We start from the raw sequence: 24,217 nt of genomic DNA on the forward strand, positions 1-24,217 counted from the left end.
CCCGCTGCCCGCCCCCGCCCCCGCCCCGCTCCGCCCCGCCCCGCCCCTCCCCAACGGCCGCGGCGGGGGCAGGCGGCGCGCCCCCGCGGGCAGCCAGCCAGAGCGCCGAGCGCGCCCCCGCGGCGGGAGGGGCGGGCCGGGGAGGGGCGGGGCGGGGCGGGGCGTGCCGCTGCCCCCCTCCCCCTCGCGCCGTGCCCTCCCCCTCCCCAAGGTGTTGGCGGCGGCGGCGGGGACGCGCTCGCTCGTGCCCGCGCCGCCCCCCCTCCCCGCTCCCCTCAGCTCTCCCCGGCTGCGCTGGTAGCGGCGGCGGCGGCTCGGCCATGGCGGCCCCGGCGGAGCTGAGCGCGGAGCGGTTGCGGGCGCTGCCCGGCAGCTGGAGTTACGGGATCAGCCAGGGCGGCCGAGTCTTCTTCATCAAGTGAGCGGGGGCCGGCGAGGAGGGGAGCGGAGCGGAGCGGGGCTGGGCTGGGCGGGCGGGGGGCCGGGAGGGGCGTGCGGGGGGGAAGGCGGCGGCGGGGCTGCGCCTGCCTGACTCGGTCCGTGTGTCCGTCCCCGCAGCGAGGAGGCGAAGAGCACGACCTGGCTGCACCCGCTCACCGGAGAGGCCGTGATCACCGGGCACCGCCGCAGCGCAGGTAGGAGCCCCGCCCGGGGGCCGGGGGCGGCCGGGGCCCCCGGCCCTTCCCGGCCACGGCCGCCCCCGCCCGGCCGCCCGGCGAGCGCCGCCTTCCTTCTCCCCTCCCCGCTCCCCGGGGTCTCGCCGAGCCCGTCGCCCCGCGGCTCCCGCGGCCGCCCCAGCCCCCAGGCGGGCTCAGCCCCGCGGCCCCTGCCCCCCCCCGCGGGCGCGGGCAGCGCCCCTGGCTTCTCCCCGCTGCCCCCAAGCCTCCCGGTCCTGGAAACCTCCTTGGTGCCGCCGCAGCCCGCCCAGACAACTCCTCATCCCGTGCTTTCCGCGGGGCTCCCTTCACTTCTCGCAGTTGTTTGCCCCCAGCTTGAGCAAGAATGACATTACAGTGCAGCCTTGCCTGTCCAGCTTGCCATCAGCGTGCTCCTCGTCTTTTTCTTAAAACGCTTTCCTTTGCACCCGTGTTTTCCCTCCGTGTCCGTGTAATTTCTCTTCCTGTGCTTTCTTTCTCTTGCCTTGTATCACCCCTATAATATTGTACAGTTACCATTAGGGACCTCCTTGTTCCTCTCGTGCTTCTTACAGGTTACCCCGGTTATTCACCTGCGTAGCATCCTTTCTCAGTTCAGCATTAAACCACTCATCTTATTTCTGTTTCCAGCAGTACCTAGATATAACCACGATAGGTCTACTAGAAATGTAGAGGCTGATTCCACTAAATGTAGTCACCTAGAAACCCTTTTTCTCCCTTTGCTTCCATCTAGGCTGAGAGTGTGGGTGGTTTCTAAGTGACTGAGAGAGGTGGAATAGGTAGGAGGAAAAGCGACTGAAACATTAGGAATAACTTGGAGGGAGGAGGGTGGAATCGGTCGTCTTTGCTACTGCTGTTTGTTCCACTCCGGAGAAGTAGCAGCAGGAGGTGCTGGAGGAGGAGGATTTACAGCAGACGCTCTGGAGACCCGGAGCCAAACTCTGACTGCTGGAATTGCACACAGGCTACATATGCCACTGGGAGGTGGTGGAGTGTAGTAATAAGTGCGCTTGGTTTTATGTATGTAATCACTTGGATAATCACAGGAAAATCTGCAAGTGAATTGGACTATATCAGATTATTTGCTTTTTATGTTTGGTTAATACTTACGCATTAAGAAATCAGAAACAGCCTTTTAGAAAACTGTGGGCAGCTTTTGGGGTTTTTTTTGGGTTTTTTGTCTTTTTTGTTGAGTTGGGAATAGTTTAAAAAGCACAGGTTTCTGGCTATTAGTACTCTGCAGTTTGATCTGCAGCGAAGGGCTGTTGTTTGTAAGAAGTCATTTAATGCTGGGAAATAGAACTACTGATTGCTATCAGGCTCCTCTTTTCTCTGCTTTCAGTACTCAGATTAATTGAGAAACTGGCCTTCATCTACAGCAATATGCATGGGGGCAGATGTATGTGAAGTGCTTTGCTTGTTGGACATTTAACATTAGCTGAGTATTAATTCTTTCTTTAAACTATTACCAGTGTCTCTGTTGACTGATGGTGATTTCCTAGTAATTTTCTAAGTGTCTCATTTGTTTCTGCCACTAAGTGCCTTCTAAAGGAAATGCAGTTTGCTTTTGAGTATCTGGATTATCGTATGTAACACAGCAGAGTTATTATCGGGTAAATGAAACTTGTTTCTGAACACAAGAGCGAGGCATGACCTTGGATATACTGACCATGATTTGTCAATCAGATACTGAAGTGTCTGCAAAACAAACCTGTTTCTGTAGTTTTCCCAACTCGTGTATGTTAATGAATCTCCCCATACATAGGTATCATCAAACAGATTAATTCTGGGTTTTATATCTTGTTTTGCCCTGACCATTGTTTTGGAACCTAGTCAAAATATGTTCAAAATATGTCTTCTCTTAAACAATTTTTGAGTGAATAACACTTTTTTTTTGGAATTGTATGTTATTGTAAAGCTCCTTATTAAATAATACTGTGAGATATTTACTAGACGATGAGGAAAGCTTTGTCCTCCATTATGAATTGAAGTGCTTTTTATTCCTTGAGATATTCAGTACTGGAAAGGTATTTTTTGCAAAGTTCTTACAGCAGCCATAAATACTTCTGCTAGAGAGACTTCCTGTTTGCTGTACTTTGCCCTGTGCTGTTATCAAAAGACACCTTGATTTTTGTTCTAGAGAAGACAAGAGTGAAGAAAAAAGCCAGCCAGAACAAATAAGTAAACTGGCAAAAAAAAAAAAAAAATCACATGACCCAGAATGAGTATTTTTTCTTTTAATTAGGAAATGCATTCTTGCTTTTATAATTCAATGATCCAGTCCTACATATCAATTATTGTTTTTATTAACTGAGGCAAACTTTTAAGGGTAGTGATGTATCTAGAGTTACATAGAGGTGCCCAACATCTTCAGAGCTTCCGTTACATCAGAAAGCTGTTACTTGAAAAAAAAATTGACCATTAGCAGTGGTTTTTTTTTATATGTGGGCTCCTGACTCTTAAGAGTGATAATAGAGAAAGAAAAGATGTACCCACTTCCTCCACTAGATTTGCATTGAAAATTATTTTCATGTTAAATTGAATAGAGTTGTAAACACTGCAGGAACACTTGTTAGTCACAACAGTGGTGGAATTATGCTAATATAATGCTGATACTCTGTGGTATAGTTGATACCATGCCTGTTAAGATGCTTGTGACTTGCATGTAACGCAAACTCAGGAAATTGATTTTTGTTTAGATCTCTGGCTGCCAGGTAATTTGATGCTACTGAAGTTCAAGGCAGAAAGATCTGGTGATGACCGTGAGTTCTAGTTACGGGTAAAAGGAAGGAACGTTGTTAAATAAGGGCACATTTAAACCCTTATTGTCATTGTTTGAGGACGAGAAATCCAAATCAGATTTTCATGCATGTAGTTTCTCTTGAATTACAGAATTTAAACTGAGACAGTTATGTGAGTCAATTCTAAAATATTTGCTTATAGGACTAAAGCTTTCAACATGTGGAACCAGACACATAATATTTTAACTACCTTAGTTTTAGGGAGTAGACCAGTATGGCTAGCATCATTTCAAAAGTTAATTGGAATGTTTTGCTACTTGTTTTCCAGACTTACCTACAGGTTGGGAGGAAGCTTATACTTTTGAAGGTGCAAGATATTATGTAAAGTAAGTTGAATATTTATCTGTCACAATACTGTAATTTTCAGTTAGTTTGTCTAAATGTTGCTGTAATCCTGAATGTATTCCAAACTGATTTTAAATGTTATGCTATACATCTAAAAGGAGTATTCAAGTTTGTCATAGTGTATGTAGTCCTTTGTTTACTGAATTCTGCACAGCTAAAATAATTTCTTGAATTTTTGTGTTAATACTTTTAATTAAAGCTGCTTAAGGATGCAGATTCAAACGAAATTCCTGCTGTGAGTGTGACCGTCTAGCAACAAATGTCCTTGCAAGTCAAGAATACCTTGAGTTTGGCTGTTTGTTTGACACTTCTGTGTATACACTGTCATGCCATAAATGCTTTCAGAAGGGCAAGATCTTACTTCGTCACTGGGAGAAGAGTCTTGATTCAGCCCTATTCTCTAGTAATTATGTTGTTTAAAGCCACTCTGAAGGTTTAACGAGGCTGTTTTCTTTGCAGACCTCCTGTTTCTGCTTCTAGCATTGATTTTCATTATTTTTTTCTTCAGGATTTAGTATGTTTTGAGGGGTGTTTCCACTGTGGTAGACTTGCTGTATGCATTGTCTTTTTGAATGAGAAGCATGGAAATAGAGCTCTTATGTAGAAGTCCAGAGGTCGTGTTGATCAGATCCATACAAACGTCTTGCAAGCTTTTCCTCTCCAGATAGTCAGACCATCCTTATCTGGAAAATTTTAAAGTGGCACCTCTGTATATTTGTCTGGTTAATATGCTTTTTTTCTGTTATTTAATAATTTGCAGCCTTTTCTCGATTCATTCAGGAGTTTTTACTCGCTATGCTGTGTGTTTGGTTTGCCATCTGTAAATGAATAGTGTCATCAGTGGGATAACTTGTGTGAGCGAAGGTTACTAATAGTCATAGAGGTTATAGGGTGCAGGTAGGGTTTTCTGTGTCTTAGCGCTGAGCAAAAGGTAGCTGCTCTGTGTAAGCTGCATTGTAGACATTGTGAGATGGGTGTTACATATGTGTTGTATGGTTTATTTTATAGAGGAACGTGTTTGATTTAATCCTAAAAAAAAAAAATATACTGAAGGATAATGCTCAAAAAATCTGGTCAGAACTGGTACCGGCCTCTCTAGGAGGGGTGGTCTTGTTAATAGGCAACATGTTTGTTTTACTGTTCTATTCTGCCTTCTTGTAATTTACATTACACTAGTGTTGTATAGCAACTGAGAAGAACTGCACCAGACTGAGGACAGGAATGTACTAAGGATTTCACTTCTGGTGTTCTGTTCAGATTATTAAAGGAAGATGAGTGAAAATTAAAGAAAGCTGTGTTTGTGTGTGTATATAATATAAAAAGAAATTCTTCTAGACTTGCAGATGGAACTTGTTCTCATAGAATAAACCTATGAACAATGTGTTAGCTGTAGTAACTGGAAAATAACAACTTGAGATTTCTTAGAATAAAAAAAAAACTGTGTGGACAGCTATTGTGCAGTGACCGATGCGCTTATGCACAAACTTACCAAGTGATAGGTTGTTTGTGTACTCTTGTGCTTACGAGATCTTGTGTTCAAGGTGTTATCGTAACTGTTAGGATGTACATTAAGCTGATTGTTTTGCTGATAGCCAACACTGAATAGCTCTGTTTATACTTAAAAGTTGTGCTGCATCTTTGAAAACATGTTGCACAAACAACAGTTCTCTGTGATTTGGTAAATGTAGGAGGATAGCAGTGATACTGCTGTCAAGCCTGCTGAAAAGTTCACGTGGTATGACCAGTTTGGCATCCTTAGTTAAATACGTGTTTGTTGTGTAGCCTTCTGCCCAATGATAGCTTCTCCTTTTAAAGCTGTCTAGCATTCAGCCCTACCGGTGCTAGAGAAGATGCGAGAGCTAACATAGACAGGGTGACAACATTATAATTGCTATCTTATAATCCTAGGCAACATAACTCCAGATGATGTGTTGATTATAATAATTCTAGTTGTCTGAACCTAAACTTCTGTGGTTCTCCCGCATGAGTGGGGAAACAGCGCAGGTTGTTGTGCCCTTGAGCTGTATGGGCACCCCCACGTGTGGATTTTTAACTGTAACCTATTTGAGTGTGCTGAGTTGCTAAACATTAATGTTTATTATGTTGACTACAGCATAATAAAACTATGTTAAAACTGAAAATGTTGAAAACTCATTCATGATCAGGGCTGAAAGAAGTACCTTGTTTTGTGTTCCAGTATGAGTTACAAAGTTACAAGGGAATGAATGGTAGTGGCAGGCTATTGATGCATTCAGCCATGTGAAACTTGGCTGTTGGATTTCTGTAATGGGTCCAATAAGAGAGTTGGACAAGAAGGATAGTCAAGTTTCCTGATCACATAAATAATTTCACCTAACTTCTGAGGCACAGCTTCAAATATGTGGGTTGAATAAAAATATTTAACAACCTTGCTTTATGGTAGGATCTTATGCTAGACTGTGTTTGAAAATAAAAACCTTTTGCAAATTATTCTCATGGTTCTTTAATAATAGGTCTTCACTGTTCCAAGTGGGTGTGTCGCTGAATCTATTACTGTGCTTTTTCTGGCTTTGATGTAGTAAACACTGTATAATCAAATTGGGATAATGTTGAGGAGATAATCGTCAGCTAAATCTTAACATTCCTTGGACTGGCGTTTCAAACAAATGACTCAGGATACAGACTGCATTGAAATGTGATTATTTTTAAAGGACACTGTATTTTTTGGGGGATGTGTACATTCGTTTTCAGAATAAGTGAATACCAAATGGTGACTATTTTACACACTTGTTTTTCCCCATGACATTGAATTTGTTCTAGCTTTAAAAAGGAAAGATGTTCTTAAACAGGGATAGATATGGAGTTGTTTCCATTGCATAAGGTGGTTTTGGGTTTTTGTAGAGTTGTGTTAGTAAGTTGATGCTAGCTAGGATTTTGATCTTCTTTGCAGTTTTTGGGTTAGTAGAAGAATTCTAATACTTGGTAATGACAGAATCTTTCCCCACATCCTCCCTATCGCTTGTAAATGCATATGACAAAAGGTGTTGTTTGTTATTTGGAGTAAAAAAAATACGCAATGTGTAATATTGTATATGTTCTCATGAGATGTAGTTACATTGTTAATGTGTTTTGTCTCTTTGGGAGTGAGAGAGTCTGTTTTTGTTTACTTAACGTTAGAAATGTGTGCAGATGGCCCTTCCTCATCACTTGATGGGAACTCTTATCAGTAAACTTTTCTGAAATAATGCTTGGTTTAGGTGTAGTCTTTGTTTATATAATAACTTTCACCTGGAATATAGGGCTGTATGACTGTAGAATCGACACATTTGAATATAACCTTTAATAGCTTATTATCAGTTAACTATTGAATCTTCTGTATTATGAAGTAAAACAAGATATGGGAGAATTCCTCAGTTTGAAAATGATGGCACAGCATGCTGAAAAATTTGTGATTTCCTTTTGTTCTTCTTGGAATACTTCACTGGACGACTAATTTACACTTAGTGTATTGAGCACTCATTGAGCTCTGGAAAGTGAAGGGCTTTATCCTCAAGACAAATTTGAGCTGGTTAGTAGTATGGAAGCTTGAGTTACTTACATTATTTATAAGTGCATAAGGAAATGGACCCACATGACAATCCCAGTATGATACTTGTCAATAGAGAAGACATACCTGGTCACAGGCTTCAGACTCCTCACCTATTAAGATCAATGAGAGTTTTCAACTTGATGTTTTTTTGTACCTTGTGATGACTGCATAGTCATTAGGCACCAAGATACTGTTTTTGAGGGCTATAAAATCACATAAATATGTCTTTCTCCATGTGTATATATATGTGTGTGTGTATTTATTCATATGCATATGTTTAAGAAACCCTTATTCCTGGTTAAAACCACCTCACTATCTAAACTTTGGCATTTGCTTACTTTTCTTGCCTTTTTCCCTTTTTCATTTCAGTAGGTCTGACAATGTGTTAGGATTTTTGTATTGATTTTTTTAAAAAACGGATTTATATTGTTTAGGTTATTAATTTACCAAATAAATTTGTTTTAAAAATCAATCCAAGGGTGATATTAGAGGAATTTTGCATCAGTTTAACTAGTTTGGCTTCTATAGACGCACTCTTGGATAAGATGTTTGGGTGTTAGAATTTGATATTTCTTAACTCTGCTGTAGGACCGATACTTTTGGGACAGTACAAAAGCTGACGGGAAAAAGTTCTTAAAGAATTAAGAAGGTTAAAGTTTTGTTTTTAGAGTTTTGTGTTGAAGTTTACCTTTTTCTGTATTTATTAGAACAATTTTTGCCTGTCTCTTGCTGAAGCAAGGGATTGGCAAGCCCAGGCCAAAGCTGAGGTGAGTTCACTATTGCATCAAACAGAGGCTTTGTATGCTTTTATAGAGACTTTTTATCAATGCAGGTTTGTTTATTGTAGGCATGTACCTTGAAAATTGGGAAGGTAAGAGAAATTTATTAAGTGATTAAAAGGGATAAGATCTTTTTCAGCTTTGAATTTCTGTTGTTTACTAAAATAAACCTGCGCTCATTGAGAATTCAGCTTTTGTTTGAACCTTTGTCTTTCATGTGCATTATAAAGATCCTCTCCCATTCAGCTGAGAAGTTCTACTGAAAAATCAAAGAACAGCTAGTCAGGTTCACAGAGAAGCCCTTTCTTGAGAGGGAAAATGGGATTTGTCAGAAATAAGAGCATACCAGATTGTTTTCTTCCAACTGTAAGAATCACAGAGTACCTCCCAAAAATTTAGTTCTTCTCTTGTTACCTCTACCCTCTATTTTACTAAAATTAAGGAAAGACTAAAGTTTTTTCTTGGCCTTCATTCGGTTCATTCTTTCACAGTAAGACCTCTAGGTCAAATAGTGGCATATGGCTAGATGGGTGGACTGAGACAGAACATTACAATGAACTAACTCCGTGCCTTTTATCATTGTATTGAGCAAAGCTGTTCAGAAAAGGAGAACTTTTTAGGAATGCCTGCAAATTTGTTATCTATTTTAACGTTTACTTCTTTATTCCACTGAAATATTTCAAGAACCAAAAATACTTTGTGTGGGGAGTGTCTTGCTCTGGTGCTTCACAGTGCTGCCACTCAGCAAAACACGTCTCACAGTGTTACAGCTTCTGCTGCAGGTCTCTCCCTGGGAAGGATGAAACTGTGTTGCTCTGTGGGGAGAAAATCCGAGGAGGTAGAGAGAAACTGAAAGGGCATTTATCTGGGAATCTTGCTGTGGGGGCGTTGTGAAAGGGACTAGCTATGCAAGGGGGGCTACAGCAGGAGAGGAAACAGTCGAGTGGGTGCAATGCCAAAGGCAGGCTTGGAGGTGGAAGGATTCTAGAAACGGGTGTGGGTCAGCAGAGGAGAGGTGGGACTGCATCCAAAAAGCAGCTTATGGGGATGATGTGGAAAGAAGAGGATGGAGGTAGTGACATACTGAAGGAGAAGGCTAAAAGGGTGGGAGTAGTTGCAGAAGGGGGAGGAGTGGAGACTAAACCAGGCAGAAAGGCGTGGTGGCAGAGGAAAGTCAGTAAAAGGAGTAGGGGTGGGAGCTGATTTCCTAGGATCAAACTTGATGGAATCTCTCCCAGAGGGGAAGGTGGCAAAAGTTCATCCTGCGAAAACATGTTGTCTGACTCGTGTTCAGGTCTGTCAGGACCTATTACTCCTGGCTTATGAACCTGTTTCAAAGTTAGTCTGGCAGGTAGAATATCTAATGTGAATGCTAGGAATTACTGTGCTTATAAAGTCTCACTTTGAGTGTGGTGCCTGTGGCTGATGTTTTGAGCTGACTCTTTCCTGAAGTGTGTTTCTTAATTGGGTAGTATCTTGAATGCTTTAGTTTTACTAAGATAGACTTGAAACCAAGAGGGAACTTACTGATTTTTTTTTTCTTCTTTTTTAAACCATTACCAAGTTTTTAAACACTTATAAGAATTAATGGATAATTATTTAAAAAAACCCAAAATATCTATATGTAAGTTGTTACATGAAGTGTTGAAATCCATGAGAAAGACATTGAAGACACTCAAGCTTTTTGGTATCTGTTAACAAATTAGTAAGTTAACTTCCCCAGTTTTGGATCCTTGGTTTTGGAAGTGGTAATATTTCTTCCCTGACTTTGGCCTTAATTGGTCATGGGGTTAATAATAACAGATAAAGCTGAGGGACACTTCCAAAACCACCTGAAGTGGCACACAGGTACCTTGTGAACTTTTCCAACAGAGAAGTCTACCTGGTGTAGCCACTAGTTGGTAGAACCTTTATGGGTCCAAATTTTACCTGGTGCACATTATGTTTTGCTTTTACTTAAAGGAATTGCACACACTTTTTTCCTGTGGTCTGCAAGTGTTTTGTTGTACTGGATCAAAACTAGTGTCTGTTGTGGTGCTGCACTAAGCCTGTTTTTCCTGCATATGTTTATGTTACACTGGCTCTTATTATAATGAATTACACTTTCATTAAACCTGAGATACACTTTGGTTGGCAGTTCAGAGCGATCTTCAGTACGCTTCTGTGTGCATGTGAGAGAGGGAGAAAACTCCTGTGAAGCTTGAGGCAAATGCTGGCTGGAAGCAAAGCTCCACAGCCCTGACTGCTGGGATTTCTGCCAACGTGGTGCCTGTATGTGTGTTTTTTCTGTGTTTCAGTAAGTAAATACCTAAATTTAAACACTTCCCCTTCTCTCTCCTTCCCTTGCCTTCTTTCTTTTGAATGTGAAAGACAGCCGTTTCTCTCTATTCACTTCACTTGCTCTTGCATTTGGTTGAAGGGAAGGTATTCTCTGACGGAGGTGTTGGAGGGGAAGAAGTTGCATCAGTAGCCGCTTTCAGAAGTAGAAGTTTGGGGATGGAAACTTGATAGTGTAAGCACTTCGGTAAAACTCTTTGGGAAAGTTTCCTGCTCCCCAGTACTGAGTAGGACAGGGGGGTCTGCTTAAATAGTTGGTTGTAATGTTTCATCTTTCTGCTCTGGACCTATAAACCTGGAGTTGAATACTCGTTTGAAATCTGTGATGAGGGGGGAAAGGCTTTTAGTATTTTGAATGCCCATGTGGCCTGTGATGGTCATAGAGCTTCATATAAACAATTAAAAAAACGCTTGCATATTCAGGAGGATTCAGAAACTTAGTTCTTCATGGCTTTCTCCATGATGACTTAGTAAGAGCAAGTATTTGTAAGGAAAGTTGTATTGCCAAGCAACATATCCTTTAAAATTAGCTTCTTGTTTTTTCTCTTCCAGAATCTATTAAAAATCATATTTAGTAGAAACAAATACTTAAAGAACTAATTTTGTGCTTTATTAACTTGAAACGTTTCAGTGTGTCAGACCAGGTAAGAGGAGTCCTAGTAAACAAAGCTGTTTGAAAGGAAAATACCTGGTGAAAGTTTTGATTTAAAATGTGGTCTTTGCCATCTTTCCAATTCCAGTAGTTAATGGAAACTTTTATAGTCTTTACTACTCACTGAGTAAGTAGCACTACTGCATTTGTATAAATCCTGAAAAAAAAATACAGCTTTTGATACTTTTATCTGAGCTGTACTGCTAGCAAAGTTCTGACACTTTTTTTTTATTCTCTAATTTTGTGTTAAATCCTACAGATTATGCAGGTTCTGACCAACGTCTAACATCATTTTTGAGAATATCTTTTGGGATGTGTAAAAAACAGATGGTATATCATCAAAGTTTTTCAATGGACCTGCTTTATAAGAAGGACAGAAAGCTCACTTAGAAATAAAATGTTGTAAGCAACAAGAATAAACAAGTGGTGCTCTCAAATCCCTATGGGAAAGAAGAAAACTTTTTCACCTGATTGACTGTCGAAAATGATGATTTGGTTTCTTGGAGAGAGTAAAGCTGGCTAAGACTGTTGGGGTCGAGGTTTTTTGGTTTTGTTTTTTTGGTTGTTTTAGTTGGGTTTTTTACACATTGGCCACACCTTTCAGTAAGGCTGCTTTCTTTTGTATTTTTTCATGTACGATGAGAGTCTTGTAGATAAATTTAGAACTTCTTGGTTAAGTCTTTGATAAAGTGTGATACAGAAGATTGAAAAAAAATTACAAACAAAAATATGTTTGAGTAATCAATGTCATAATATCAAATGTTTATTTTAACAATTAATTTTAATCAGAATAATGAAGCAAGTTAAACCTCGTATAGAAATTCATATAAGCTGTTCTGATTTTAAATCTCTTTTATGGTACAATCTGTCTTCTATACTTGATCTGGGTATCAGTTGCTTACCTGGTCTGAAACACTGAAATGTTTTCAGTTAATAAATCACACAAATGTTACTAATTTTTTTTCAGTTAATAAAATTTTAACTTTTATTAATTGATCCATCTTTGTTATTGTATCAGCAGAGTTAAAAGCATTTGACATGTGAACCAATACTTTTTAGTTGGTTGAACTGAACACCTAAGAATATCCCTAATGTAATGAATTTTATGGGTGTATGTCACTAAAGTTATTCTTGATCAGGCAGAAGGTAGTTATTAAAATCATTCTACAATGAATTTGAAGAGTTTAGACGCCTAAATACTTACACTGATCACTGGGAGTCTTGGACCATCTGTCTGTAGTTCTGGTCAGTAAAAAATATTGACTTAGGGTTTCTTATCTCTTTATACAAGCATACCTAGGGACAACACCAGGCTGATGAGCCTCGAGACACTAATATGTTCTGATCTCTGCCATAGAGTCTGTCTCCTGCTTCTCTCCCTCCTTTTGTTCAACTTCAGATAAAAATGAACTGACAATTGGCAAGGCCACTTAATAAACCTTGCCTTGAAGTAGTGTGGAGATGAGACTAGAAGGAAGCAGAGTGCAATTGTAGTAACACTGCTGGAAAAGGTGGTTTGACTTTTATATCCTTTTGTACTGAGCCTTGTATTTCTTTTTCTGCAGCTCCTGTCTGTCTGATAATTCAATTACTAAATGAATGGGTTTTTTTCTGGAAATTGAATTAAAAACTTTCCCAGGTTAAAACTTTTCCTGCAGTGTTTGCCACAAAGTGTTTAAGAAAAGTTTTGTTCTTAAAAGCAGATAAACTGGCAATAAAACCATTAAATTTGTGTAATTTTCTAGCTGAGTACATTGCACGGTACATATTAAACAGCATAAAAGGTGAAGTTTTGGAATTATTTAGATGAGTGATACCTAGTATTATGGTTAAAGTGACTTCTGTTTAAATATAAATTAAATGAAGGAGTATCCTTTTGGCCCTCTCATTGCCAGTAGTGGTTATATATTTTATATACACACACATATATAGGAGACATTGTTCTTCATGCCTCTTTCACTCTAAATTTCTTACATGGAACAATTGCATTTTGCTTCACTTTCAAAACATAAAAATATTTCTAGACATGAGGAAAAACGTGAACCTTTTCCTGAAGTGCTCTTTATTCTTGTATCCTAAGCTAAACACTAAAGAGATTTTGCAATATGCTTCAGAATAGAGCTTACTCTGTTGTGGTTTTTATTTAACTTCAGGTGAGAGTGCCAAACCTGTCTAACAAGAAATTCGGGATATCCCTTGCCTCCGATTGCTCACTTCGTGGTTGAAAACAACAAAAAGTGCTATCAAATTCAGCAGTCAATTCAAATGCCAATGCTTTATCCTCTTCATTATAATCTTTTGTTTGGGTGCCTGCTGCTTCAAAACATTTTTGAGCTCAGATATGTAAGTTATGTGAGAATCTTGCAGTTTTGTAGATGGAAAAGAGCTACGTGAAGTGAGATGTAAGTAGAAAAAAAATCTGTTGATGAAAGCAGTGATGCCCTGTTAGCTTGCAAGTGGGGTTGGTTGTGTTTCACAGCCCTCGATGAGTTGAGCTTGGGCTGCCTGAGAGACTGCATCAGGCTGAGGAGCTGGAATTGTTAGCATCCTGGTTTTAAATAAGAGAGGGAGAGGATCTTTTGCAGTTGTTCAGTAATGGAGTTGGTTTTTCTTTTTGACTTTCAGTGATGCTATTTGTAAGTCATTAAAGCAGGCAGAAACTTCTTAAACATTTAATGAGGATTGAAGGTACCATCATTTTAGACAGGTATTGCAATCAACATTAATTTGTACGAGAACTCTCTCATTTCAGTTATTTTATTACTTTGTTTAAAAACTGCCGTGTGCAATTGGAAATAGGGTTTTGAAAGAAATTATGGTAACTTAAGGTTTTTATTTAATTTTTCAAGGAGGTGAAGAAATTAATCTTGAGTTGGTTCAGAACCTGTGTCTCTCGTACAATTTCACCAGACCTGGTATATAGGAGATTATCTAGCTGGCAGAGTGAATCTGTAAAGAGCAAACATAATTTGTCGCTTGTCTGAAGATGGGATAAGCACTTCTAGGAAAAATGGGAGTAGGATTTGCTCACTGGCTCTTGTATTCCTATCTAATTTCTTTGCAGCAGTAGGGAGCTAAATTGTAGTGAATGGAGGTGAATACATTTTGGATTTAACTGCTGGATTCAAGAGGTGTGTCTATTACAACTGTAGTGGGAATGGTCAAAAGCAGAGCTTATAGGGGAGTTTTCTGGTTTGTTTTTTTTTCTGTCCAAATTTGACATAGGTCTGGCAACCACAACAGCAAATCAAATGCAGTGCAGACAAAGCTGTAGTTGGTAGCTGTTAATTTGTTTTGAGCAGAGACAAATATGTCAAGTCTTCCGATTAGTTTATTTTCCTTGAGGTGAAGTAATTTGCTTTTTACTAGTTGAAAAGCCTGTCTTATTAGTTGAAAAGCCTTAAGTCTCTCTATTAGAGACTTATTTATATCAGAAAAACAACTGTCTCCAACTCGTCTCTTCAATTCTTCCTTTCTTCTGCTGTTTGACCTTCTCTTTGTCTTCTTCCTTTTTATTTTATTTCTATATATGTGCCGTTATCGTTCACCCTCCTCTTTTCACTGTTATTCTGCTTGCTTCTAGCACTGGTAGCTCAAGTAGTGTTAGACATGATCTTCCCCAGTTGGACTGCATGCCAGATTTTCCTAAGGGGAATGTAAATCCTGTGAGGTTAGTTCAGTATCAAATGCCTGCAGCCTGAAATGAACCCTGCAGGATCTTCTGCTATTCAGTCAAAATTAGGACCTGCTCAGGATACGGTGCTAAATATTGAAAAGTCAAGACTTTAAATTATATGTTATGCTTTACAGATTTTTTTTTTTACTTAAGCTTACTTTTTTTTCCCTAAACTAAAAGCAAAAGAGTGAGCAGTAGGGACAGCTCACTATAATTGTGGTAATTAACAGATATGTTTAAAAACCTCTCTAAATATACTGATGGATTATTTGATATATTTCTTTAAGGTTGTAAGCTGGAGGGAGTGTTATATGTGTGTGCGTGCTCACCTGCAGCATATCTAAAATGGTGACGCTTAAGCATTGAACTTAAGTGCTTTTGATAGCATATAAAATCTTCAGCCTATCTATTCCTCCATGTTTCCCCTCACCTCCTTCCCTCCTCCCTTTCTCCCTGAAAAAGAATGGTGGGAAGAGAGGACTGTGGTAAATTCACATAGCAGAGCAAAACCAAATTGCTTTTTATGACTTTTTCTTGTACTTCATACAAACCTGCTAGTCATTCTTTTGAGGGAGAAATGCTCAGTGTGTTTCCTTCAGATCAGTGATGCTCTTTAATTGGCCATATGGTAGTTTGGATTACTTGCATCTATGTGCTGCCAAGGACTTGATGCAGCAATTCTAGTTTTACATGGAGTGAAAGTATAGATTAACAATTGAACTGAGTTTTTTTGCTTTGTAGTGCTGTCAGTACATTGGCCTAGTTTAGGCATATTTGTCTTTTGAACTGTTGTCTACAAAAGATTGGCTGCTATTAGTTTTGGTGAAGGAATCCATCTAACTGATGAAACTAGAAGAAAATAAACTCTGAATGTTAATGGACAAGTCAGGGGTTGAATTGATCTTTGGTGTATTCTGTTGGCCACACCATGACAAGAACATTCTCCATTTTATCTCCAGATGTCTAAGATGTCATGATAATGTCACTGTGAAATGACAACAGAAAAATGACTTGTGGTCAGGGAATTTTTGCTTTCTTTTTACCAAAGCTGTTTTATTTTTGTGAGGAGAGAAATACTGTTGTGGTCATTAGATAAGTCCAAGCTGCTTTACGGTGCTTTTGTAGTGTTCCTGGTAAAGTTTTACCAACACACCTGTGGTTTTGTGTGGGAGGCTTTCATGATACTCAGATGAAGAAATATTTGATTATTGAATGCTATGCTCAGATTTTCTTTGTGGATTGAAGTGGATACTGAAATTACTGTTAGAGGTATTGATGAAAAAGTACAGTGCTGAACTGAGAATAAAACAGATTTTAAAATGGAAAGCATTTGTAGCTGTCTTGTAAGTGAAGTAATGTTAAGTTCAAATTAATGCATTATGAAGTGGCTCATTCTGAAGACAGGATAAATGTATTATGGAGTGTAAAGCAGTCTTTGAAGAATGGTACTCAAATACATTTCTTGAATGGTTTTATTAATACTTAGTTTTGTGCCATTGAACAGCATTTTTACTATACTTGAAATTATTTATTTGGAGATCAACTTACATACAATTTCTCTCTAAAAATGAAAAGCATAAACACTTGTGTGGTGGTAGGACAATGCTTAAAATACTCAAGTAAAAATTCAGGTTAATGGCTGTGAAGTAGTAGGAACAGCTAATCTACCAGTTCTGTGCTTTCTTCCAAAATAAAACAGAAAGCTGGTTTTGTTACTTAATGAAAAGAATGTGGGTTTTCTGCCATTGTTTATGAAATGATGTAATAGTAATTTCTAATTTCCATTTGAAAATTATGGGAATTTCATCAGCAGGATTACAAGAAGTCTGGTATGTGGCTATCTGTGTAGGATTTGTGAGCTTTGTTTGATTTTTGTTGTTTTACAATGCTTTGCAACAGCACTGTTGAATTTCTAGAGCCTTAAAGTCAGGGAATAAGGATGTTGTAAATACTAATACGTGCATAACCTCATCGTATGGATTGGCTCTGTTTTGGCTTCTGGAGCTGCCTGAGTGAATGACACAATGTCTGTTCAACTCATCGTTGCATCAGTGCTTTTCTTGGTCTAATTCTGTAACCTCAGGATTTATTTTGGGCAAGCTCCAATATTGTTGGCTGAGAAGTCTACAAGGGAATGTAGGGTTTTTTTCCCTATAAAATAGAATATTGGTCTTTTTTAGAAGCTTCTTTTGAAGTATTTAATGAGTCCTCCTCATGAGGTGTGATGATTAAATGTAATTCCCTGTGCATCATTAAAACTTGAAAAAAAAGTGCTAGTATTTTTCATTTCAGTATGAAAGGATGCAGGTCTGTTCTCTCAAATTTGGTTTCATTTGCTGTCTTTTGTACGGCTACCTTCCTATTAAAACACTGTTTTTTACCATTGCTGAACAAAAAATAACAGTTCAAGGGCTCTAAGGACAGCTGTAGTTTCCTCAGCATCTAAACTGTGTGTCCATTAAGTGTACTCTGGGACTGACATTAGATGTTGGAGTGTAGCCTCTGTAGCGTTGTCTTTCTGCAAACCGCTGTCAGGTTTTATATCTGTATTTAAGCGATTTGGCTATGCCCCGTTATATAGATTAAATATTACTCTTTCTAGTCAGTGAAGATGGATTCCTGGAGTTCTGAAAATGAGTTCTCTTGCAATACTGAGAAGAGGATGGCTGCAATGCTTGTACTCCAGGTGTACTTATAAGTTGCATCTGTTTTGTTTTGTCATCTTAAGTAATTTAATCCAAAGTTAGAGGAATTCGTCAGCATCCTTAAAGATATACGGAGCTTATTGGTAAATTCTCTTTCTTCATATACAGTTTTTTTATAACAAATGAGTAAAACTAACTTTTTTTTTCAAATGGGGGGGATTCAGCTGAAAACAGCTAATTGTTTCAAATCCTGATTACACTGTAGACAGTAAAGTGTTGTATCTGAGCAACTACTGGAGTATCATCATGTAAAAATTGAAGTTACAGGAAATTATATTGCTGTGGAAAAATTAGTTTGTTTTATTCCCACAGGCACTAATTATCATTGTGCTAAACTGAAACATGTACTTTTCTGCAAAGGATCCTTGTAAGGAAAACATAATCAAGAGCCACTAAACTCTCTGGTCTTATTTTTAGAGATAAATCATGTTATTCCATTGGTTGCATTCCAAGTTATGTGTTGAAATGGTAAAACCGAAAAAAGTTGCTTGACTTAATTTCATATAATGGTACATACTTAGCGCTCAGCACTCAAAAGAGATGGGAAGGGAGAAGAATCTAATTTCATAATACATTTCCATAACTTAGCAACTTGGGTTTCAACTATGTGTTTAAATACTTGATTTTTTTTTTTAATTTGCGTCTAAAACCACTGTTCTTGTTTCTTCATTTTTCAAAGCAGCTCATCTTTTCATGCTTTTAGACCATGTTTTGTACTGCGCAGAATATGATGGAAATGCTTGTTCTACTGCTTTGAGCTATTTCTGTGTATGTTCATGTCTTTCCATGGTGTTCTGATAGTTCTTTGGGCCACCAGAAATTATACAAGGCCATTACTAGTCTGTAAGCCATACTTAGATATTTAATAAATTAATATATATTTACTTGCCCGAAGTGTAATAAAGAAGAGTATATAAATATTGTGTGTGGAACAATCTTTGAAGCTGTGATTTTGTTTTCAGTAATTAGCTGTACTCATCTTCCACTGTTACTACTTTATGCTATTATGATTCACCTGGTAGCATAGTAATGGCCAGGATAATAATTTGGGAAAAACTGACTCATAGGCAGCTGAGGAGATATGAGTCCCAGAAAAGATAATGGTATCAGGATGTTAGTTGATGTGCATCAGTAACTGTAAGCAACCTATTGAGTGGTAGAAGTATTTTGTGAATTATACCAGTAAATAGGCAGGGAGCTGAGTAGGGAGAGGCAGCATGCTTCTGAATGGACACATTTCTTCAGAATAAAAACTTTTCATGGGAAAAAAAAAATCTAGAAGGAAGATTGCTTTGTGTTTCTACAAATACTCAGGAACAGGATTGGCATATAGTCCCAGCAGCTGAGGAGAGAATGATTAATACTCTACATGAAGTCAGGACAGGAATTTAGATACAATTACTGTTCTCTTGAGCTTAAAGGAAACAGCTATGTTTTCAAGATATGACCTGTCTGGGCAGTAGATGAACTGAATAGTGTGAATTCATCAAAAGTTTATGTATCATCTTTGTAACTTGTTTTGAGGCAACTGAAGTGGTTCATGTTAAATGTTTCACATGGCTCAGCTCTCCCTTTCGAAGATTTTTTTTTTTTTTTAATCTAACCAAAATTGACAATCTGCTTGGAGGAGATCTTTTTGCTACAAAGACAGATTAAAGGTTTTCATTGTGGTACAAGATTAATAGGTGGATGAATATGAAGTTAGAGGCCAATTGTTTACCCTGAATAAGTAGTTCAGCATTTAAAAAAAAAAAAAAATATGGTGAGGTCTGTAATGACATTCTATAGGGAACTTATTTTAGTGAATGTTTTTTCCTCTTTATATACTTGTTAATTATGACTACTTAATTGACTTTCTCTTTTTTCTTTCTTGTTTTTTTTTGGGGGGGGGGGGTATTTGCCTGGGGAGAGGGACTTTCCCAAAGTAAAATAATAACCAAAAAAAGCACATCTGTGTGGTGTTAATACTGATTCAAGGGGTTTTTAGCTGACTTGCAGTGTTCATTCTTTAGGTAGCGATTTGAAAATTGAAATCCCTTTCTTTGCAGATTCTACCACTGGTTTCTTTAAAAAAAAAAAAAAAAAAAAGTGTAATAATCTGCTTCTTATTTAAGATAACTAGGAAGAAAATTGCCGTCTCACTTTAAATGTGCCATGTTGAATAGTGAATTCAGCAGTAACATGCATTATGGAGGAGAGTATAAGCTACATGTTCTTTCAGAATGTCTTTAAAAGATTTCCATATAAATCCCAATTGTTGTGAATAGTGGTACAGATTTTGTGAAGTGGGCACTAAAGTTAAGCTATGTGTCTTGTTTCCCAGAAGAGGTTAAATGGTAGCATTTTTTTATTCCCTGATGTAATTTGGACATCTCCACAGGCACTCTGCAGATGATAGATGCTATTTTACCACTTCAGTCTGTGGAGTCACTGGGTCCTAAATTTTAGTGATGTCTTTCTAAAGCTGTCTAAGTTTTGGTGATGTGTTTTGGTGTTTTTTGGGTTTTTTTTCCTTCTTTATATCTCGTTTTGAGCCAGTATCTTAATTGAAACTTTTACATCCCCTTTGTTGAAATAAACTTAGAGCAAATGTCTGTTCATAGAATCAATATTCTTGCAGTTCTAGCAAGGAACCTCTACATGCATTTAAAAAAAAAAAAAACAACAACAAAACTTTGCATGCAACTATATCAATTTCTTGTCTTGCTAGTATTTCCAGAAAGCAGTGGAACTTACCAATAGATGATCAGCATTCCCACTGCAGTGGCAGGCAGGTGGAAGTAGAACATTTATACATAACTTGCATTTTGTTGTCATCTGCTATGTGACCAGTGCTGTCCAGACATATGCAATGTTAGCTTGTTTATTGGAGACAAGCAGGGGTTGTTTCTACTTTTTACCACTTTCCACGATCTCCTGGCAGTGCCAAGAGAATTCTAAGCCCTTCAGGAAAGCATTTGTTTAAATCATTTCATTTGTAAAGTAAAAAGGAGATACTTCTTTTTGATTCTTAGGTGTGCTTTTTTTGTCATGATGCCACTGCTTTTGACTGACCTTTTCATGCAAGGATTTCTAGCTCTTTTTAACGGATTTCCTATTTGAAAGGCAGCACTACTTTCTAAAACTTAATTGACATCTTCATGATGTTAGGCTTATGAATTGACAGAATTGTGTGCCCTCGGCATATAAAAAAAAAAATCTATTGATATTCAGATTATATTATGTCACTTTCATTTAGGAGAAAAAGGAAGCTGTGGCCTTCATCCATGGTGTAGAGAAAACAGACTTCTTCAAATCAGACTCCAGTTGAAAAAGTTTAGTGACCGTGAAGGCTTGACATCTGAAATAGAATTGTTCCAGTTAAGCATGTCTGGAAATAGGAGCACAGTTTTATGCTAAAGTAGTACTGATTTAACAGGGGAATCGTATAATAGAACTAGAGAAGATACAGAGAAGTTTGACAAAGGTGATCAAAGATGGAAGCTCTTCATTTGAAGAATGCCTAAAATACTTCACTGAGGGCTGACGCTGAGCGTGTAAGTCTATAAAATTATAAATGGTAGAAAGGAGAGTAGAGAACACATTTGCTGTATATTCCAATAAAAGAACTAGCAAGAGGAGTTATGAATCAAGAAAAGTTGACCCTTGTGGCTAACGTTCAAAAGCTCTCAAAGAAATGCATATGTAATTATGGAAAGTGACTGAAAACATCTAGAAAGTATAGCTCAGGATGCTGTGGGCTGAAAGTCTGCATTCATGGAAGAAGAATATGTGATCACCTCTTTCATTTAATATCCCACCTCTGAGGCTTATAATTGCCAAAGCAAGGTATCGCTGTGCGTCTCTCCTCTTCTGATGGGCTCTTCAAGACGTTTCCTACTAATTACAGCCGGGAACAGGGCACTGTGTTATGTGGACTTTTGATCTGACCTAGTTCAGCTGCTCTTAAGAACAACACTAATCACCAAGTCATAAATATTCATTTACTAGTAGTAAATGAGAGGAATGTTGTTTTAATTATGGTTATGCAGATTCTTAGGAATGGTCTTACAGAGTATCTCTGTCTAGTATCTTATCACTAAAGCTTTGATGGATCTGTGTGTGCACAAAGCACTGCTGTATGGGAAGACCTAATGCTTTCCCTATAGTAATGTATTGGTCTTAACTTGTTTTGAAAATAAGTCATGTGAACATGAAAATGCTACTGATCTTCCTACTTAAGCTTTACTAAACACAGAGATTTAATGAGAGGAACATAATACTTGTGAAATCAGATGACTGACTGCTAGTTGAGTATTGATTTAGACTGATGTAACTGACTTAACTTTTTGCATGAAGAGGTTTGTGTGAGTGAGATGGTACCCAGCAAAGAGATTTTAAAGCTGAATTGTTTTTCAGGTTGTAAATGGAATTGAAGTGTTAAATTTGTACCTGCTCTCAGCAATCCTGTGAGATCATTTTAGAGATAGTTGGAGATTAACTTAGATGATACAAGCTTGGGGAAGGTAGAGTGAGATATTTTCAGCAGTCTAAATGACAGAATGATTACTTATTTGGAAAAAAAAAATTCTCCTCTTTTCTCCCTTTCTTCTCAAAAGACACGGCTGTTCTGCCGAAGCACATGGACATTTGAAGAATGATTTTTCTTCAACTCTAAATCAGTACTTGGATTCTTAGGAAATAACTATCCTTTCTATATTACTCTCAAGAAATAAAGTCTTTGGAAAATATAACAAGTGTGATACAAATATAGTAGAGCTATAATCATAATTTATTCAACTTTTTTTTTTTCTAAAGTTATAGATTTGATTTTTTTTATTAGTGAAACTGTAGGAATTTATTTGAGCAATGAATCTGGAAGCTTTCGTACATACAGATCTCAATGTTGGTCAACTCTGAAAATTAAATTTTGCTTTCCTGCATGCGGCCCATAATTGATGTCAGAATTCAGAGTTGCAAAGTAACAGGCATATTCATAAAATCTAAAATGCAGTGACTTACCTTACTATTGCTAATACTAAATCACTGTAGGTTGTATATACAAAGCTCCAAAAGGCTTTGGAGTACAAGAACTCTCTATTAGAAGGCTCTGTGAAAGGTTTAGGTTTTTGGAATCAATATTATCTTGTGTTATTAAAGAAAAGAGAAAGCCTGTGTTGTTATTCCTTTTCAGATATTTTGAAGAGTGTCAATACAGACTGCCTGGCAGACACAAATGACATTTTTTGTTGTTAAAGTATATTTGTAGGAATAGACATGTAAACTGTCTCAATGGATAGGAATCAATTCCTAAATTTGCTGGATGTGCCTCTGGAATATCTTTAAAATAAAAAGAGAATGCTATAAAGAGAATTTAGCAGGTAAAAGTTGCTTAATGAAACACTACCTGCATTCCTAGTCTAAGATTCATTTGCATTTAATTATTTCTCATTTGGGTTGGGAGGAACAAGATTAGGAACAAGTACATAATAATACTAGAAATCTGGGTCCTCATTTTATCTAGTAAACAAATAAAAGAAAACTGAGTAACAAGAATATTGGAAACTAGTAATTTATAAATCAAATTTGTTCATTTAAGCTACTCATCACCAGGAGTTAGGTTGTTAAGCGTTCTACTAACACTGCCTAAATTTAATCCTACCAGGAATTCAGCCATGCTTTTTAAAGGCATTTGATGACTCTCTTGCATGGCTTATCCATTTCTGAAGAGAGAATAAGAAAATAACTAAAGAATAACGGAGTGAGTTTCCAAATGTTGATAAAGATCTTGCCATGCTTTCCCAATTTTCAGGCTCTTCAATTTGGACTTGTGTTGTGACTACTGCTTTACCCAAAAAGATGTCAGTTTAAATCCTGAAAAACAATAGAAGAATTCTTTGGCAGAGAAGTCAGCAACTAGTGTCTTGGCACTGTCTTCAGCTTTTAAAGCCAGGTTGCTGACAGCAAAAGCATGAACAGAACCCTGAAAAAAAAAAAAAAAAATCTCCAGTCTTCCAAAAGTAAGTCTAAATGGAAAATGGACTCCACTTTAGAGAGACTACATCTTTCTATGCAATTACTTTAAGATTCTTCTGTATAAAACAACACTTGAAAAATATTTTTACCTGAAAATAGATTCTGTTTTCTTTACAGGTTAATTAGTTCTTGTAATTTCTTACGCCTACGTTTTAATCCATGTGATGGCACTCCCACATCAAAAATGATAAATAATTGGGGTGCAGCTACATTTGTTATTAATTTTCATTCCCAACAAAAAACTCTTTAATACCTAATTCTTGCAAAACTCTTTGTAATAGATGAAGGAATTGGAATACGGGAAATAACACGAGGAATTATCTTAGAAGTGATGTCAAAGGCTGCCACAGTGGCATTTGCTCTTTGCTGCTGTTTGGTGTATACTTTTTGACTGGGCTCAAAGTAATGGTGAATTGAGGCTGCTTTAAGTGCTGATGGTATAAAGTATGTAAACAAAAAAAAACCCAGACAAGTGAATTCTGTAACAAAAATCTCTATGCATGGAATTGTCAGTGGAAGTTACCATTTGTTAATCATAACCATTTTAAGAGAGTGGGAGTGCTGTGCGAAACAATTATTTCATGCTTTATACATTCTCTGAAGCACCCGTGAAATCGGTTACTCTTTCATAACTGTGGTCAAAGACTTGTATAGTATGAATGTAGGTTTGCCAAGTCCAAAGT

At 38.0% G+C, this 24,217-nt stretch overlaps 1 protein-coding gene across 10 annotated transcripts in view; it reads left to right on the forward strand.

Moving 5' to 3' along the window:
• Positions 1–207: 207 nt before the first annotated feature.
• Positions 208–24,217, forward strand: part of PLEKHA5 (pleckstrin homology domain containing A5) — a 173,778-nt gene continuing 149,768 nt past the window's right edge. For all 10 annotated transcript variants that reach the window (XM_087765098.1, XM_087765100.1, XM_087765105.1 and 7 more), the window contains exons 1-3: positions 208–418; positions 559–635; positions 3,726–3,783. In XM_087765098.1, the coding sequence (XP_087621224.1) occupies positions 321–418; positions 559–635; positions 3,726–3,783 (233 nt within the window). In that variant the 5' untranslated portion in view covers positions 208–320. The remainder of the gene's footprint in view (positions 419–558; positions 636–3,725; positions 3,784–24,217) is intronic.

The sequence above is a fragment of the Nipponia nippon genome, unplaced genomic scaffold, assembly GCF_047370975.1.
Source record: "Nipponia nippon isolate SJK-2023a ecotype South Korea unplaced genomic scaffold, ASM4737097v1 scaffold_3, whole genome shotgun sequence".
Lineage (NCBI taxonomy): Eukaryota > Metazoa > Chordata > Aves > Pelecaniformes > Threskiornithidae > Nipponia > Nipponia nippon.